Raw genomic sequence first — 16,844 nt, 5'->3', positions numbered from 1 at the left:
GAAAAAACAATAAACATGTTAATTCTTTAATACATATTCATTCATTCACATAAATAAGATAAATATCTCTTAAACTACCAAACTACACCATGCTCAATACTTTACTAGTACCTACCACAAGTCCTTAATTCTTACTATTTCTTAATCTTAATTAAGGTTCCTTGATTTGATTTTTGTTTCATTCGATATTGTTTGGGCAATGTTGATGTTTAACAAATTAAATATAATATGATAATAAGAGAAATAAAACAGCCGACTTAGCTCAGTGGTAGAGCGCGTGGCTTTTAACCACGTGGTCGTGGGTTCGATCCCCACAGTCGGCGTTTCTTCTCTTGTTGATGTTGTCAAAAAAATCTAATAAAGTTCAATTTTTGAAGACTTTTTTTGTTTTGTAAAGCCATTATTCATGAGCTTCATGACACCTCCATTTCATTGATGAATTTCACGTCACCACCTCCACCCTTTAATTCAACATTCTACAAAAGGAAAAAGTATACATATTCATATGATCTCCATGCAAAATTCTAACCAAAAACTCATTCCCACCACTGCCAATCCACCGCAAATTCTTATTATAAATTCACACATATATACTTTAATGCCACCCACTAACAACTACACTCAATGTTTAACAACCTTTTGACTGTGACCAACTGCATTAAATAAATAAAAACTGAACTAAAAGGTCTCTTTGTTTTCTTACTCACATACATAGGCAATGAAATTCGAAGACTATCTCATGGAGAAAAGACAGGAGTCACAAAATAGACAACAACTTGAGAACGAGGTGAGTAACTTCATTTGAATTGGTTTCAAGTTTGAACACTTTTTTTATTTCATGCATGTTCTCATAGGTTGTTCAATACCAAGCACAATTGAAAGATGAAGAATCACTCAACAGGGTCTTACGTTGTGCAAAACTGCATGGACCTGTTTGTTCTCTTCAACGTATTCCTTCGGAGTTTCCGCCTCAGGTTTATGAGCTTCTTGAAGAATTGGCGTTTGTAGAAGAAGAGATCACTTTGCTTGAAAGAAAAGTTAAGGAACTAAAACTTAGACTGAACCAGGAGAGAAATGAGACGACGGATTGGAAAATACGCCATGGAAGACAACCTAAACTATGTGACCAGTTCCAAGGATCATTTTCACACAACTTTGAAGTATTCACTAAAGAAAGAAAGTCAAAAGATAGAATGGCCTCTTTAGGTTCTTCATTGGATATTCATAGCTTATTTTCCACCCCAAGAAGATCAAAAGGTAAGCCTCGTGTTCAATTTTCTTCTTCTTCTATTGTTCAGTTTTAATGACCATTTTGGATATTTGTTGAACAGAATATGAAGTGCCAAGAAGGAAAACAGGACAGGTCCCAAGACAAAATGTCATTGAGAAACCAAATGAATTGTCAGAGGAACTTCTTAATTGTCTAATAGGAATTTTCCTAGAATTGAACCAAGCATCATTGGACATAAAAGAATCAGAAACTACTGTCCCAAGACTCACTCTTTCCTGCATGAAGTCCAAAGGCTTCATCTCAAAGACTAATTCATCCAACTGCAAGACACATTCATTCCTTTCAAATGGAAATGCATCTTGTCTTGACCCCTATGGCATCTCAGCAGATATAGATTGCACAGCAAGAGATGTAGGACCTTATAAGAACTTCATCCAAATTACTAGCAGCTCGTTAGACACTGAATTTTTTTCACACTGTTTGCCGGCATTCAGAAAATTGAGGTTGATATTTAGCTTTTAGTAGCTTGAAATTATTGTTTAAATATTATCTGCATGTTATACATCTTATCTATTCCCCTTCTTTCTTAGGGTCTTGATGCATAAGCTATGTGATGTTGATTTAAGTTTCTTGAGCTACAAGCAAAAGCTGGCATTCTGGATCAACATATACAATGCTTGCATAATGAATGTACTGTAAGGAATTTCAAGTTTTCGTTGACAAGAACTTACCTTGCATCACGCATGATACATATGAATCTTAGAAACCTTGTTATATTTCTTATGAAATTACAGGCATTTTTGGATCATGGCCTTCCTTCTACACAAGATAAATTGTTGACTCTTATGAATAAGGTATATGTGACAGAGACTTTTTTTGTCATGATTGTGCTAATATTAACTATGTAGATATACATTGATTCAGGCCGCAGTGAATGTAGGCGGGATAGTACTGAATGCTCTGGCTATTGAACACTTTATTCTTCGCCATCCATGTGAATCAAAACATGTATGTAAATATATTTTCTTATCCTATAAACGATGTCTCAACTGCAATTAAATGTTATTGAAATTGTTTACATAACTCAACTAACTATAAAGAACACAAATGATTAGGGTCCTGTGGACGAAAAGGAAGTCCTGGTGAGGCATGCTTATGGTGTGGGGTATCCAGAACCCAACGTCACGTTTGCTCTCTGCCGAGGCACTTGGTCCTCACCAGCTGTAAGTGTATTGTTGAAGTTTATCCAAACCGGTAAATTAACTTTGACGAAACAAATTGAGGAACCAGAGTGAAAATTTGATGGGGTAAAGGTAATTAGTTAATATCAGGTGTTTCTTGTGGCAGTTAAGGGTGTACACTGCAGAAGAAGTTGTGAACCAATTAGGGAGAGCCAAAGTTGAGTACTTGGAAGCTTCAGTTGGTATAACAAACAAGAGAAAGATAATTGTGCCTAAGCTTTTGCAGTGGCACATGCATGATTTTGCAGATGAGATGGAATCGCTAGTGGAATGGATATATAGTCAACTCCCACGCTCAGGATCACTAAAAAGAGCCATGATGGAACACCTCATAAGGGAAACAAAATATCCCATGTCTAAAATGGTGGAAATCCAGGCATATGAATCTGAATTCCGCTACATCCTACCCATTTAGTTTATGTATCATCTAAAATGGTGTTTTTTTATTCACTGAAGCACTAAGAAAAAAATGGTTTTATACTATTTCTTATAGATAGAGCACTACAACGTTTCATTAAACAATAGTGTCTCTACTAACAGTGGTGCATTTGAGAAATTAACAGGACACTAACAAATGAAAAACTGCATTTTTACCAACAATATTTCAAGGCTTAGTGTATGAACTTTTTTAAGTGATTAATTTTTGTTGCTAAGGTCCTCCATGAAAGTTTAAACTCTGGACGTCCTTTAAACATTTAAAACCTTACTTTTATTGTTGTTGCCTTCAGAAGAAAGAAAGATTCATTTTCTATTTAAAACTCATAGCGAGGCAAAACAAAAATATAAAAATATAAAAAAAAATTGCAGCGCAGAACAGAATATAATTCTCCATAAATTTTACGTACAATATCATTAATCACAATCACTTGACTATTTTGCTTACACTCGATCATAAATTAAAAAACTTACAGGAAAAATGTAAATGGTGCAACTTAATAACAGATACACATAAACATGAGAAATCCTCCAAATAAAAATGAAAACAGACATAAAAGTCTAAAAAATAAGGATTGGCCCCAAAAAGAAAACACTATCAAAATGATTAATCATAAACCCAAAACCTCGCTAAACATAAACTCAACAATTAGCCAGGAATTTAAAGTTTTTCATGTATACGTCCACAAACTAATCCCTTTTATTTTCTGTCCGGACTTATAAGTTGGTAACGGGAGGCTCAGCTAAGAAATTGACAATCCTATTTAAGAAATTTAAGCCAAATACAGTCTCTTCACAGTTGACCTTTACAGAGACAGTCAATGGGTCGGAGCATTTACCTTCAACGGTAACTGTAATTAAGCATGGCATGGAATTACTCAATATCTCACTGCTGAAACGCAAACACAAACCAGAAGCATCATCAAGGTTAGAAGCAACAGGCAAATCCACAGATACAAGAGAAAGGTTGGCGTTGCTCAGCATCTTCAGTGCTATGGTTTCACATATCACAATAAATGTGTCCTCTGTTGGAGAGTTGCTTTCCTTGTTCAGCTTTCGCATGTGATCATTAAATGTGCAACTGGATGCCAATAATGCAAGAAAATCTTAGTTAGAATACTCGGGGATGAAACAGGAAAAAATAAAAGGGAGAAAAGGTTGTTCCTGAAGCTAACAAGTAATTGCTAGGATCATTTTGTTTGACAGTGTAGATCGTCTAAGGTTTTAAGAAAAATGGTGAAAAACTAGACTCCGGGTTCTATTATGGGCTGCCTGTATAGCAGCATGGGCAAATTATTATTAATACAATTATTCTATATTCTGACAATATTAAAATCAAATGGCCGCAGAGGGTCTACTTTTTTAATTTTCATTCTGACATATATCATCTTATGGATCCAAAGAAACATATTATATATTTCAGAAATGCCTTCCCAAAGGCACCTAAAGGATATAGAAGATAAAAGAAAGAGCTCCAACGCACAATATCCATACTAATCAAAATTAGTGTCCTTCATTTTTTACATGCAAAAACTTCCAGAATATTAGATCAATAAACTGAAAGTAAAAATTCAAAAGAGAGTACAACATTTATTTATGAGGAGCTTCCTATTCTTAATGGTTTTAATTCAAATTTAAATTCAAATCTCCATCATTTTTCTCCCTGGCATTCTAACTCTCACCCTGCATATGTGTGGCATCTTACTGCTCACTGATGTGCAAATCTCTAACAAGATAGTTTTAAGTTCTCAAGCATCTTAGAATGTTAGGCCAAACTCAACTCCAAAAGCTATAGCATGGGGATGAGGATTGCATAATTCTTATAAAAACTGCTTTGGTCATATCTCTAGCCAATGTTTGATCTGAACACACCCAAGACCAGACTTCTATAGTATGGACTAATGCAAACAGCCGAATAAAGAATTATGATGGGCTCTAACACCATATTAGAATTTAGGTTACGTCTAACGCAACTCCAAAAACTAGCTCAATAACTGAGGATTGTCTTAACATTATGAGCATTGAGCACTACATTTGCCATATCTTTAGTCAATGACGGATCTCAACAAATATCATCAATCTTCTCATTCATTATTAAAAAGATTTAAGTATGGGTAAAGAGGGCTCCAAAGTATGAAGGAACTACAGGTCTTCGTAAACAACACTTTGATCAGATAAATGGTACATAAGGCCTGTTGTCTTAGAATTTTTAAAAAACATTTTTTATGTTTCAGTTATGTTGGAATTTCCGCCTTAATTGTGATCCACCCCTAGTCGCCTTAATTGCGGCACTTTGGCTTGCTTCATTGCAGCCCCTAACACCTTCATTGTGTTAGCTTTGAAGGGGTGGATTTAGTCCCAAATTGCTTATAGAGATATGGTCTGTGTTGTGTTTATAAATGGGGGCAATCCTCACCATACAAACCGATTTTGAAAAAAAAAATTAATAGAAGAGAGAAAAAAAAAAGCATATTTTTTCAACTTGCATAGTTTTCAACTTGAATACTTTTGGTTTATATTTTTCTTAAAAGTCTCTAATGAATAAACTCCAAATAATTTAATCAAAATCACTTTTTTTTAATCTATAACAAACGGACCCATAATCTCAAGGGTTGGGAACACAGTCCTGACTATTTGTCCAACAAACAACAAAATCGACATACCTCCTCACATATTCAAACATCCCTGGAAGGTGTGATTCCTTATCTCTGAAATCTTCAATGTTAATCGAAAGCGGTTTTACAAAGTATCCGATGTCAGGCCTTAACTTGACAGGGAATTTCTTGTCATTGCAAAATAAAGCCAGTTTCAGGGGCAAAAGATGGTGATGGAAGCGAACTAGTAGAGTCCGTTTATCTTTTTGACCAGGGTCCAGGGAAGGGATAGCCTCCATTGAAATCAGTGCTGGTTTATCAATATGAGATTTCAAGGCACTGCAAGAAAAACATAAAACACGTAGTATGCATAAGCACTTACAAAGATAGTAAGTAAAACTTGAGATATAAGCTGGAAATGCGGCAGGTTCAGTGACCACAGCCAGTACGTAGAACCCCAATTTACAGGCAATCTAAATCTAAAATAAACATGGAAGTTACCAAAAAAAGGAGGGGCAACTCTTACTTTTCTGCTGCTTGAGATATTTGTTCAGTAGAATCTGCGCTTTGGCTAGAATCCTCGTCTATTAAGACTATATCGAACATGGGCTCCAAAGAACAATTTTCAAATAATAATTCTAAACATACAAGATGAGAGGATATGCTTGAAGTTTCAGATGAAAAGGAATAATTCACCAATAAACCATTTCCATTTGCAGGATCCAAGAGAGTGTAGTATTTGGGCTTAATACGGCTTCCAATATTTCCAATGGTTATTCTTGCTGAAGATCTTCGAACTTGGCTTTGTTCAGTTTCACTTCCTTTAGATGACTTGGATGGTTCGTCCAACCAAGACTCAAGAGACTTCGTTGACATCAAGTCACTAAAACCAGAAGTGCCAGAGTGATCCCCGCCATTCTGGTTTTCATTAACATTGCTAGTGTCTGAAATCTGAATCAAGGGACCATCATTGTTGTCACCTTCATCGCCAGATACAGTCTCATTGCTGCCACTAACCTCACTGGAACCAGATATTGACTGTTCAGAACTATAAGCAGAATCATTTTCGTCATCTGAAGACCCAGATGTACCAGGATCATCCACTTCACCTGAATCACTTTTAACAGCTCCGTCATACTGCTCAATGTATGGAAGGCTACAAGGTTTTGGGAGAGGCTCATAGCCTGGAGCTGCATGGAATACTATCTGTGAAAGTGACCCTGGGAGATAAAACCTGCCATTGATAGGTTCAGATGGAACTGTCACAGTTTTTGTCTGTCCACCAAATATGCATTCTGCAAGTACACTAGGCTGGTCCTTCTTTAGTGATTCGTCATTTTCCTCTTCCACATTTTGAGATTCCAAATTGCTTGAGAGAAGTTTCTTCAAGAAACGCGAACGATCACGAATATCATAGTTCAGATCACGCTCAGCCAATTCAATAATATATGTCCAAATTTTTCTCAAGGTCCGACTATCTTCTCCTTTAATGCACGGCAAGAGCTGAGGACAAAAATCACGCAAATCGTGAACTCATTTCTTTCAATGTACATGTATATAAAATCCAAGAGTCAAGAACTAAGGTTCCAAATTCTAACATGGGTTATTAGCTCATTATATGGTCCTACATACATTTAACAGTACACAAAATTCAACCAGACAATATAGAATACACAGTGATATGATATACGTCAACCAGACACTCAAGTGCAAAGAGATATACATCATGGAAATAGATCACTTTGCATTCGAAGGTAAGCTAAGAGCATTCAAGTGTTATAATGATTACCTTCTTAACAGTCTATTCTACTCACTTCTAGAAACATCAACTATACAAGTCTCGCTGACTTTTAATCATGCACACAAAGATATCACTGATTTATTTTTAAATTATTTATTGGTCTAAATAGAAAATCCAAGTAGAAGGTGCAAGAGTACAGTGGAAAGTGAAAATGCCACATGTAGACCTATACAAGTAATAAGATGTGAGTATGCGACTGTAAAAGTGAAAGCATGGGATTGGAAAAACATCTTAGAATTAATGGAAGAAAGATTAAAGATATCTATGAAGACATAAGACACAGAGAACTATGACATTCAAGATCAAATATCTATGAAATTTATTTAAGTTTATCATTATCGCTAAAAGAACAGTTTACAATGATTAAGTGGATAACAATCCGGCATATATGTTTGGATGGGGAGGTAGAATTAAGGGACATGCTAAGACAGGCATAAACACATATTACATATTTGGATTGGCGACATCCTATAACGTCAGATGCTCCAAAACTAGGATCTTATGCAAAATGCCCACACCATTAACACATACGCAAGTTTACGCCACATTTATGGAAGTCATCTATAGGCTCTAAATTGATCATTTTCAGTTGGTTCATTTGGCTGTTGTACAGTGGAACAGGAGAGCGCTGATGCACTGACTACTTCCACTTTTGATGCTTTTTTTTTTGTTGCTTCGGGTGCTGAATCATCCGTATTTCTTAAAAAACAAACAAAATTCAAAAGAAAAATACTACAACATTCACACCAGGACAAATCCATTAAGCAAAGCAACTTCTTTTTTCTGAAGCTAAAACAGCTGCAAAACATAAGCTATTCGCTAAATAAAACAGATTTTCAGTTTACAAGCACTTCTCTAAACAACTAAACTATCTAATTGGGGACCTTGACAGCTATTCTCAAGCAGGATTTAGCTATATTTTATCACAGTTGACAGCTATTCACATCAAGTCTCAAAAAAATTCCACTAAAAAGAAAAAACTAGTAGAATACATTTTGACCAGTTATTAATTAATCAATCAATAAGCAACAACTTAATAAGAGCCAGCTTTTTTGTACAAAAATGCAAAAGTAACTTAATGACATACCTTTGTTATCGTATTAAGAATCTGAAGCTTAGTTTCTAATCCCTCTGAAGTAAAACACCAAGCAAGATACTTGAGTACTGTACTCAACATCCTTGGAATTATCTCACCCAAAGAACCATACTCCCCTAACAACCAGACAATCATTGCACGGGCAGCAGGGACCTTGATTGTATCCAAGCTACGAACCAACTGAATTATAACCTGATAATAACAATTAAAACAGTTTGAGATCAGTCAAAATACTGCACAAGCAATATATCAAAAATTTACAAGTACAACTAACTCAATAATTGCTAGACCAATGCCTACTAAGTTCCAATATATCCATCCATATTGTCCTTTGAAACTTACTTTAAATCAATACAAAAAAAATAGCACCATTCAAAATAATTTTTATGAGAAAGAATCAGAAGAATACCTTCTCGTAACTGGGCGGTTCTAATTTTATAATTGATATGATGGACATAATTGCCTGAATTAGTACACCCTCTTCTCCATCCAAGGATCTTATTTCACCACACAAAGATTCTGCAAATAAAAATATTAAACAAGAAACATGAAATATTTTTTCAAATGATAGAATTAATAATCAGGCCACACACCTTGCCTAATCAGAGTCGACAATCCTTCCAGGCATGTAGTTGCCATTTTTGGAAGTCTCTGGGCACATAGACCAATGGAAGCAATTGTGTCGGCAGCAAATCTCCTATCTGGATCTCTAATATAATCCTAGCAACACACTAAGAAAAGCATCAATTAATGCACCAAACTCTGATTCTAGATGTTATAGCAAAGACATAACCATAATAATTAATTAAACATTGGGTTCCTAACAAAGCCTTATGAGCAGGTTACAGTGATTTCCTCATTCCTGCATAAGCAGATCTAGGTCCTGGATTTTTATTTTTCGATTTATTTGAGGTAAAAGACCCATATTGGAGTACGTGATGATGAAACCCTACACTGATTCAGGCCATCAATAAAAATGGGTATTTATTAAATAGAAAGGGACCAGGGGATAGTATTTGATTGTATAAGTTATAGAGGAATACAGATGGGTAGAAAAGTATAGATTGGGAGACACTGGGGTTTCTAGAATTTCCTAGTATGTATTCTTGTTTTTTTGTATCTCACATTGAGCAGTGGCAGTTCATTGTGTGCAAAAGAAAGAGGAAGGATCAGTCTTCCCTGAGGAATAACAGTTGAGATATGAACTATCATCAACGTTGGCTCTAGAAGGGGAGTGATCAATATTCTTGAGGAATAAGATGGAGATTCTGATAGAAGAGCTGCCATGATAGAAGAACTGTCATTTACATGTCTAAGCACCAATAAATGACGGATGTCCAGATTCATGGCACTGAAGGTAAAGAAATTTTTCACTAATTAGGATAGAAAACCAGTTGTTGGGATTCTGGGCTCTGGCACTTATGCGCGCCAGAATCTGGCCAACCGGGGAGACTGGCAGCAAAATACCAGTGCTGGATTTTATGAAAAAGGGTTACAAGGGAAACATAGATGAAGCACGGCAGATGAGGATATAGATAACGTCTATGGGAGATAACACATACGGGTGACAGCACCGCGCATAGAAAGGAACTTTCTTCAAAGTGTATTGGAAACAGGAGGATGAAAATGGCTATATGTTGACAAGTATATAAGCATTTGGGAAACCCTCCTTTAAAAGCTAGCTATCAAGGGAGAAGAACCAAGTTTCTTAAATACTCCACCGGGAATTCCATACTAGATAATACTCAATGTGGGACTATGGCACCCTATAATACCCAAGTCCCTAGAGCATCTCCCCGGAGACTTCACTCTCTAAGAAACTAGTAATCATAACTAGGAAATTGAATTCAAATAATTTTATTGAATAGTTTGGGTTAAAGAATTTAGAATTTAGATTACAGAAGGAACTCTAATTTACATAATTATAAGAGAGAAAACAAAAGAAATTGAGATAAGCACAGCAGGTTCCCCCCAAGATTTGAGAGCTTGGTCTCTCCCAATCAATATCTAGTCCAAAGTAAATGCCTATGCTACTGCCCTGTCCTTCAATTTCCCTACTTATTCAATAATTATTTAACATAACTGCTGCGTCATAACATGATGACGTCCTAATTGGTTCGTTCGGACCATTCACATTGAACCTCTAGGCTGCCTCTCATAATGTTTACTAATAAGAGGTCCCACATTTCTACTACGGCCTGACGGAAATAGTAAGAAAGTTCACAGCTGAAAAAAGTTCAGATGGTCTGAAGGTGACGGATTAAATAAATTAATAGTCCAAACAAATATATACTTGATGTGAAATACCTGAAACTCTTTAAGGATGAATGGAATAGATGCCTCCGAAGCAATAATAGAAAGTATTTCCAGCTTAAGCGCTTTTATTTGATAGGAATCTGCAGTGTATATGAAGAAGTCTTCATAATGTGGAGCAAATAGAGAGGGCATAGCTTTGGCAAACACTTGGATATTGCACAATACCTGCATAAGTCATAGAGTGAATAATTATTAAAATCAAAGTCGAATATCAGAAATCAATAATTGATAATATACATTGATTTACAAGAATTCATCATTTTCTTGCCTAGTGTAAGGATATTTTCTTTGTATGTACTTCATTTTCATTCATATTACACTTTCCATACCATCAAAATATAATTTTACTCTCCAACCAAAAAAGTCAGAATTCAATATTGGAATTGGAAGTAATAAGTCATAGAGTAAATAACTATTAAAACCAAAGTCGAAAATCAGAAATCGATAATTGATAATATACATTGATTTACAAGAACTCATCATTTTCTTGCCTAGTCTAAGGATATTTTATTTGTACTTCATTTTCCTTCCTATTACACTTTCCATACCATCAAAATATAATTTTACTCTCCAACCAAAAAAGTCAGAATTCAATATTGGAATTGGAAGAAATGCATATCAATAGCAACAGTAAGTGAGAAACCTCTCAAGAACAACTCAACAACCCTAGCCTCAAAAGATTAAGAGTAATCTATATATATCTTAACACCCTGCAGATACAATGTTAACTCTGATAGAATTAAGTCGAGAAATCATTAATTTCATCTATGTTAATCGTCAAAAAAAAAACGAATGAATCAGCAATGTAACATTATGAACTTATGACCATGCCAGAAACAAAGCATTCTAAATTGGATGGATGAGCAAAAATTTGTTCAATAAGCACATTCTGTTATTTGTTACCACAGCTGACTAAAAACTGCCTTGTGTAAATGTTAAATTGTCAGTTCTGGGAAACATGGTGTTAATAATGTCATTCAAATATCAGCCACCAAAAAAGGTAAAATAAAATCATGTGTTTGAAGGAAAACCATTAACATTGATCTCTAAATTGTATAGTCCCTCCTTAGGTTCAACAAAAAAATATCCAACTTTAAACTCAAACCATCCATGTAAATATTGTGGTGTTGCCTATTATATGGGTAAACCATCAAGGAAAGGTGACTCCTAACTCCTAAGGAAGAGGATGTTACTCGTTACTAAGTTCTAGGGAGTGGCTGTCTGTACCCTTGTTCCCAGAATATGAGTTTAATACTTGTCCCACTAGCATTAAGTTATGCAGTGATATATCCAACTTCAAACTCAAACCGTCCATGTAATTGTAAATAGTATGGTGTTGCCTATTATATGGGTAAACCATCAAGGAAAGGTGACTCCTAACTCCTAAGGAAGAGGTCGTTGCTCGTTACTAAGTTCTAGGGGATGGCTGTCTGTACCCTTGTTCCCAGAATATGAATTTAATAATTGCCCCACTAGCATTAAGTTATGCAGTGATTATGATGTGCCCATTCAAACCATCCATATAAATATTGTGGTGTTGCCTATTATATAGGTAAATCATCAAGGAAAGGTGACTCCTAACTCCTAAGGAAGAGGTTGTTACTTGTTACTAAGTTCTAGGGGATGGCTGTCTGTTTGTTCCCAGAATGATTTTAATACGTGCCCCACTAGCATTAAGTTATGCAGTGAATCAGTGATTATGATGTGTCCATTTAAATCATATATAAGCCATAAACAAAATATAAAAACACAAATGATAATAATCATTTTATATCTTAAGTAAATCACAACTGCCAACTGCCAAATCTAGACTAGTATTGGTATTCTAAGAGTGACAGAAGACGGTTATCTTCTCTTGGTGAGCATATGTTTTAACCAGTATCAAAATAAACAGATATGTAATGAAGGCAGGAATTGGATAGGAACAAGTTTACACCATTTTGCACACAATTTACTAGTGATGAAGGATTCAGACTGCAACTCTAAGGGCAAGTGTCCGTACACTCTCCCTCTAACCCAAATCAGATCCTCTCCATCCCAGCTTTCCACTCTTGTTACTATTTATGAGAACACACTAACATAAGAACATACACTTTTAACTGCTAATGACTACATAACTGTTAGGCTGTTACTAACTGCCAATATCAAGGTTTGATCTGTTTTCCCAAAAACTTTTCTATCAAAGAAAAATCAATTTATTGGACATAAGAGGATAAAACACAACCTATTGTAAGATAAAACACATATACAAGCTTCTTAAAAGAAAAGCCCGTGGATAAAAGTGTACGTAATACAATTTTAAAGTAACAAACAAAAAAATATAATAGCAAATGTAGATAGACACGCGGAAATAAAACAAGACAAACAAAGATTATAAGGAAGGTTAGTTACCACATATCTTGAGGCATATGATGATCGCAGGACAAACAAGAGGGGTTTAACAATTCTTTTAACATCCTCTTTAGGTGCCATTATCCAGTGTACACCTGCAGCTGCAAGTACAACTGCACTGTTATGAGACCATAACAATGGTGATGTACACTGCAGTAGGATCTTCACAACTTCATTGCTGAAAGATGTATATTGTGATTCATCCAATTTAGGAGTGACCTTAATAGTAGAACTAGATCTTGATAAGTACTCATCTGGCCCTTCAATGTAACACTGGAAGATCATTTGTGCTAATTCCGACACAGACTTCTCGACCGCATAATCAACATCTTCTTTTAAGGTAGAATAGTGCTCGTCTTCATCTAAATTCCTATGATCTTTATTATTCAAAGAAAACATGATGGATTCTTTGACAAGCCCATGCCTTGCTATCACATACCGTAGAAGAATCCCAATTAGCATTATTTGACCCCACTCTTCCACATCAGGAAGAATCTCACACAACTTTTTGTAATTTCTTCCAATAAGTGAAAAATTGTTTGGGCACACAGAAGTAAATGCAGAAGCAGCAGCTCCAACAACTCCCGGGGAATGATCATTTAACAATAATCCAACAATCTGCACCACATGAAGTATCAAAATTCATTTATAGACAACTTTTATGCCCTTCCAGCCATACATTGACAAAATCAAATATCTGGCATAAAACTTTCTTAGGTTAATCAGTTCAAAAGTATGAAACCTAAAGCTGGAAGAAACCAAGATGCTTTTCTATTTATTATAATGTAAGTTGCAACCTAGATCATATAGAAGGAAAATGTCAACAAGTAGGATAAAAAGTACTCGTGTCTACCAGACCTCTTCAATTGCAGATGCGTGTTCCTCCATTCGTAAATCATGAAGCTTAGGAAGAGCATTAGCAGCACATTTCCTAACATAGACAGAAGGATCTCTAGCACATTTTCCCACAGCAACAAGAACAAGAGATGCAATTGCATGAAGGCGGATTCCCGCCATGGCTCGGAGTGCCCATGCCCTAACCAATGGGTTTGTGTCCACCAGGTCCTTTTGGAAATAATTAATCGACAACAATGCTTCATTTGGACGCCTGAACAGAAGAAATAAAATTGAAACTATAAGAACAGCAGCAAACAACAACCCATTATATCACAAAATTCAGGACAAAAGAATCCCAATTCCCAGGGATCATCGTACAACATTGTCTTAAACAAAAAAATATGTAGAAAGAATTGATAAAACAAATCAAAAGACCTAGAAATGCATAATACATATACTATTCTACAAGTCCACGAACTAACCAGAAAACAAAACACATGCCTGGCCTAAATCATATTCTCAAATGCTTGAGTAAGCATAGTACTCATTTAATCAACTCGGAGTTTAAAACAACAAAAGCACTGCTAGATACAATGAAATAAAGAAGAAACGCACGTAGAATACAACATACTTTTCAGCATAATGCAGCAGGTACAAGTAAACCAGCTTCTTCACTTCTAATGACGAAGAAGCGACGTTCTTTACAACCTGTAATTTTCAAACGCAAAGAAAACTAAGTCAAAAAATCAAAAGAGAAAACAGATACTAGTAGCACACGCACAAAGAATCATCTGTACAGATGAACAAATATTAATTCAACTGAATCACTAAGAAAAATAAACAACATTACATAACCTAGATGCATAATTTTCAACCTAACAAACGTGAACCAGATCGAATTTTCCGTTACTGAGTGACGGTTAACCGTTATAAATAGAGAAGCGTGGATCGGAAAGAGGATGAAGAAGGAGTGAGGGAGTAACCTGAGGGAAAAAATTGGAAACGTCAAAGCCTTGGGCGATGAGAGCAAGCAATCGTTTGAGAGCTTCGCATTTCTCGGAATCGAACCTGCTGTCGAGGAGAGGGGCGATGTTGACGTCTTCAGGATCATCGTATAGGTGAGCATCGGTTCCGATCCGGAACACCGCCGTCGATGCTTTGCTCAGAGATTCCGCCGTTGCTCCGAATTGGGGGAACATTTAATCTTCTCTGTTGAAATGAGAAGCAAATGTTTGAGATCTGATTTGATTTGTATTTTACTGAAGGTGAATTCGGGTGAGACGACGGGTGTAGCAATGAACCACTGAGCATTTGGATGCCGGAAAGGAAAAAGAGCAAGAGTGCACGTGCTAAAGAGAAAATGATTACAAAAATTAAAAAACTAAAACTAAAAAATTAATAACTTAAAAAGAATTTAAAAAACTCCAAAAATATCATGAAGAAAAAAGAGATTTTTCCTTTTGAGAAAAAAAACAATTTTAAATACTAATCTAGATATATAATATAAAGCCAATAAAAAAGAGGGAAGAAAGTAGAAAATTGATGTGATTTTACATTAAACAAAAGAGTATTTGTCCTATTAGAAATACAACTATTACACTAATGTAATAATTGAGATTATTATTTTAACTTTGACAAATTATGCATCTATAATAATTGGCCATTACTATTAAATAAATATTTTTAACTAATAATAATAACTCCTTTGAAATATGTATTAGGATGCTCCATTGAAGTTTTGTTGATGAGAAACTTATGGAAACATATGTTGTCTCGTTAAAAACTTTATTAATAAAAATTTATTGGGATAAAAACCTTAATAAGGGAAAAAGAGTACAACATGATGCTCTCCGTCAACATAACACATTTAGTTCTTTAAAGATCTCAAAGGTGACACATTCTAATATTTTATACATGTTTCTTGAAAACTAATGTAGGAAGTGTCTTTGTGAAGAGACTCGTCACATTATCACTTAAACGAATATATTGAATATCAACCTCTTCGTTTCTTTCGAGTTCTTGTGTGAATGAGAAGAACTTTTGAGGGATATACTTGATTTTGTCACTTTCGATGTAACCTTTTTTCATCTGGATAATTAGGGGTATTCAAAATTGAACCAACCCAATAGAAAACCGCAAACCAAACCGAAACTGCAAAAAAAATCATTTGGTTCTTATGTGTTTGGGCATTTTTTTAACAAAACCGCACAGTTTGGTCTGGTTTGCGATTTGTATTTTGCAAATCGAACTAAATCAAATCAAATTGCATTATGTTATAACTCGGACTTCACTTATCTCACATCTAATCCAAAAGTCAAATTTATTATGCCTTAACCTTATAAATATTCTCTTACTTACACTTAGGATTTTAGTTTCAACTTTCTCAAATCTCTTCTAATAGTATAGCGTGTTCTTCTCATCTTCTTTATCATGTACATCGCATCTCTTTGTCATGTAGTATCGCGCATTGATTTGGTTTGGATTGGTTCGATTTTATTTCTAAAAGGCAATCGGACCAAACTGAACCGCATGTTTTTTCTCTTGCGGTTCGGATGATTTTTATCTTCAAAATCGCTCAAATTGCACCGCAAATACCCTTATAAGTAACACATGCAGCATTGTCTTCTTACAAAATTGTTGGGTTATTATCAATTGGTAAATCAGACGCTCCTTGGATATGTCGAGATACCAATCGTAATCATCTATGTTATTTGCTTGCTTCATGAAGGGCAAATACTTTAGTATGATTTGAAGAAGTTGTTACAAGTGTTTGCTTTTGTGATCTCCATGATACTGTAGTGTTACCATATATAAATATATATTCAGTCTGTGATTTAGCATTATGTGGATCTGAAAAATATCATGCATCTGCATAACCAAACAAAACCAGTTTTGTATTGTT

General features: G+C 35.2%; 2 protein-coding genes and 1 non-coding gene across 4 annotated transcripts; 2 read left to right on the top strand and 1 right to left on the bottom strand.

Moving 5' to 3' along the window:
• Nucleotides 1-251: 251 nt before the first annotated feature.
• Nucleotides 252-323, top strand: TRNAK-UUU (transfer RNA lysine (anticodon UUU)). Its single transcript has one exon. It is a non-coding gene; the product is annotated as a tRNA-Lys (tRNA).
• A 261-nt stretch (nt 324-584) lies between these two features.
• Nucleotides 585-3,157, top strand: LOC127118285 (uncharacterized). Of its 2 annotated transcripts, none has more exons than XM_051048454.1 (8): nt 585-787; nt 855-1,257; nt 1,332-1,734; nt 1,822-1,921; nt 2,026-2,085; nt 2,156-2,239; nt 2,347-2,454; nt 2,579-3,157. In XM_051048454.1, exons 1-8 carry the CDS (start codon nt 719-721, stop codon nt 2,885-2,887), a joined length of 1,536 nt encoding a protein of 511 aa, XP_050904411.1. In that variant the 5' UTR covers nt 585-718; the 3' UTR covers nt 2,888-3,157. The 2 variants fall into 2 exon arrangements, with proteins under 2 accessions (XP_050904411.1, XP_050904412.1); XM_051048455.1 differs by having other exon boundaries at nt 2,347-2,485; nt 2,579-2,846.
• Nucleotides 3,158-3,273: 116 nt separating this feature from the next.
• LOC127118284 (AP3-complex subunit beta-A) lies at nt 3,274-15,307 on the bottom strand. Its single transcript, XM_051048453.1, has 11 exons — nt 14,926-15,307; nt 14,574-14,650; nt 13,964-14,213; nt 13,106-13,723; nt 10,706-10,879; nt 8,992-9,118; nt 8,808-8,917; nt 8,390-8,590; nt 6,028-7,004; nt 5,571-5,840; nt 3,274-3,988 (listed from the first exon to the last, which is right to left on the bottom strand). Exons 1-11 carry the CDS (start codon nt 15,139-15,141, stop codon nt 3,625-3,627), a joined length of 3,384 nt encoding a protein of 1,127 aa, XP_050904410.1. The 5' UTR covers nt 15,142-15,307; the 3' UTR covers nt 3,274-3,624.
• Nucleotides 15,308-16,844: the final 1,537 nt, after the last annotated feature.

Source organism: Lathyrus oleraceus, chromosome 2 (genome assembly GCF_024323335.1).
Source record: "Lathyrus oleraceus cultivar Zhongwan6 chromosome 2, CAAS_Psat_ZW6_1.0, whole genome shotgun sequence".
NCBI lineage: Eukaryota > Viridiplantae > Streptophyta > Magnoliopsida > Fabales > Fabaceae > Lathyrus > Lathyrus oleraceus.
Note: the sequence above shows the minus strand (reverse complement) of the source record. Positions and strands in the feature narration are given on the sequence as shown.

Coding starts and splice junctions, on each gene's coding strand:
- LOC127118285 (XM_051048454.1), top strand. CDS start 719: ATGAAATTCGAAGACTATCTCATGGAGAAAAGACAGGAGTCACAAAAT. Junction 2,240..2,346: donor ATCCATGTGAATCAAAACAT/GTATGTAAATAT, acceptor ACAAATGATTAG/GGTCCTGTGGACGAAAAGGA. Junction 2,455..2,578: donor GCACTTGGTCCTCACCAGCT/GTAAGTGTATTG, acceptor TTCTTGTGGCAG/TTAAGGGTGTACACTGCAGA.
- LOC127118284 (XM_051048453.1), bottom strand. CDS start 15,141: ATGTTCCCCCAATTCGGAGCAACGGCGGAATCTCTGAGCAAAGCATCG. Junction 10,880..13,105: donor CATATGCCTCAAGATATGTG/GTAACTAACCTT, acceptor TGACTTATGCAG/GTATTGTGCAATATCCAAGT. Junction 8,591..8,807: donor AACCGCCCAGTTACGAGAAG/GTATTCTTCTGA, acceptor TGTTATTATCAG/GTTATAATTCAGTTGGTTCG.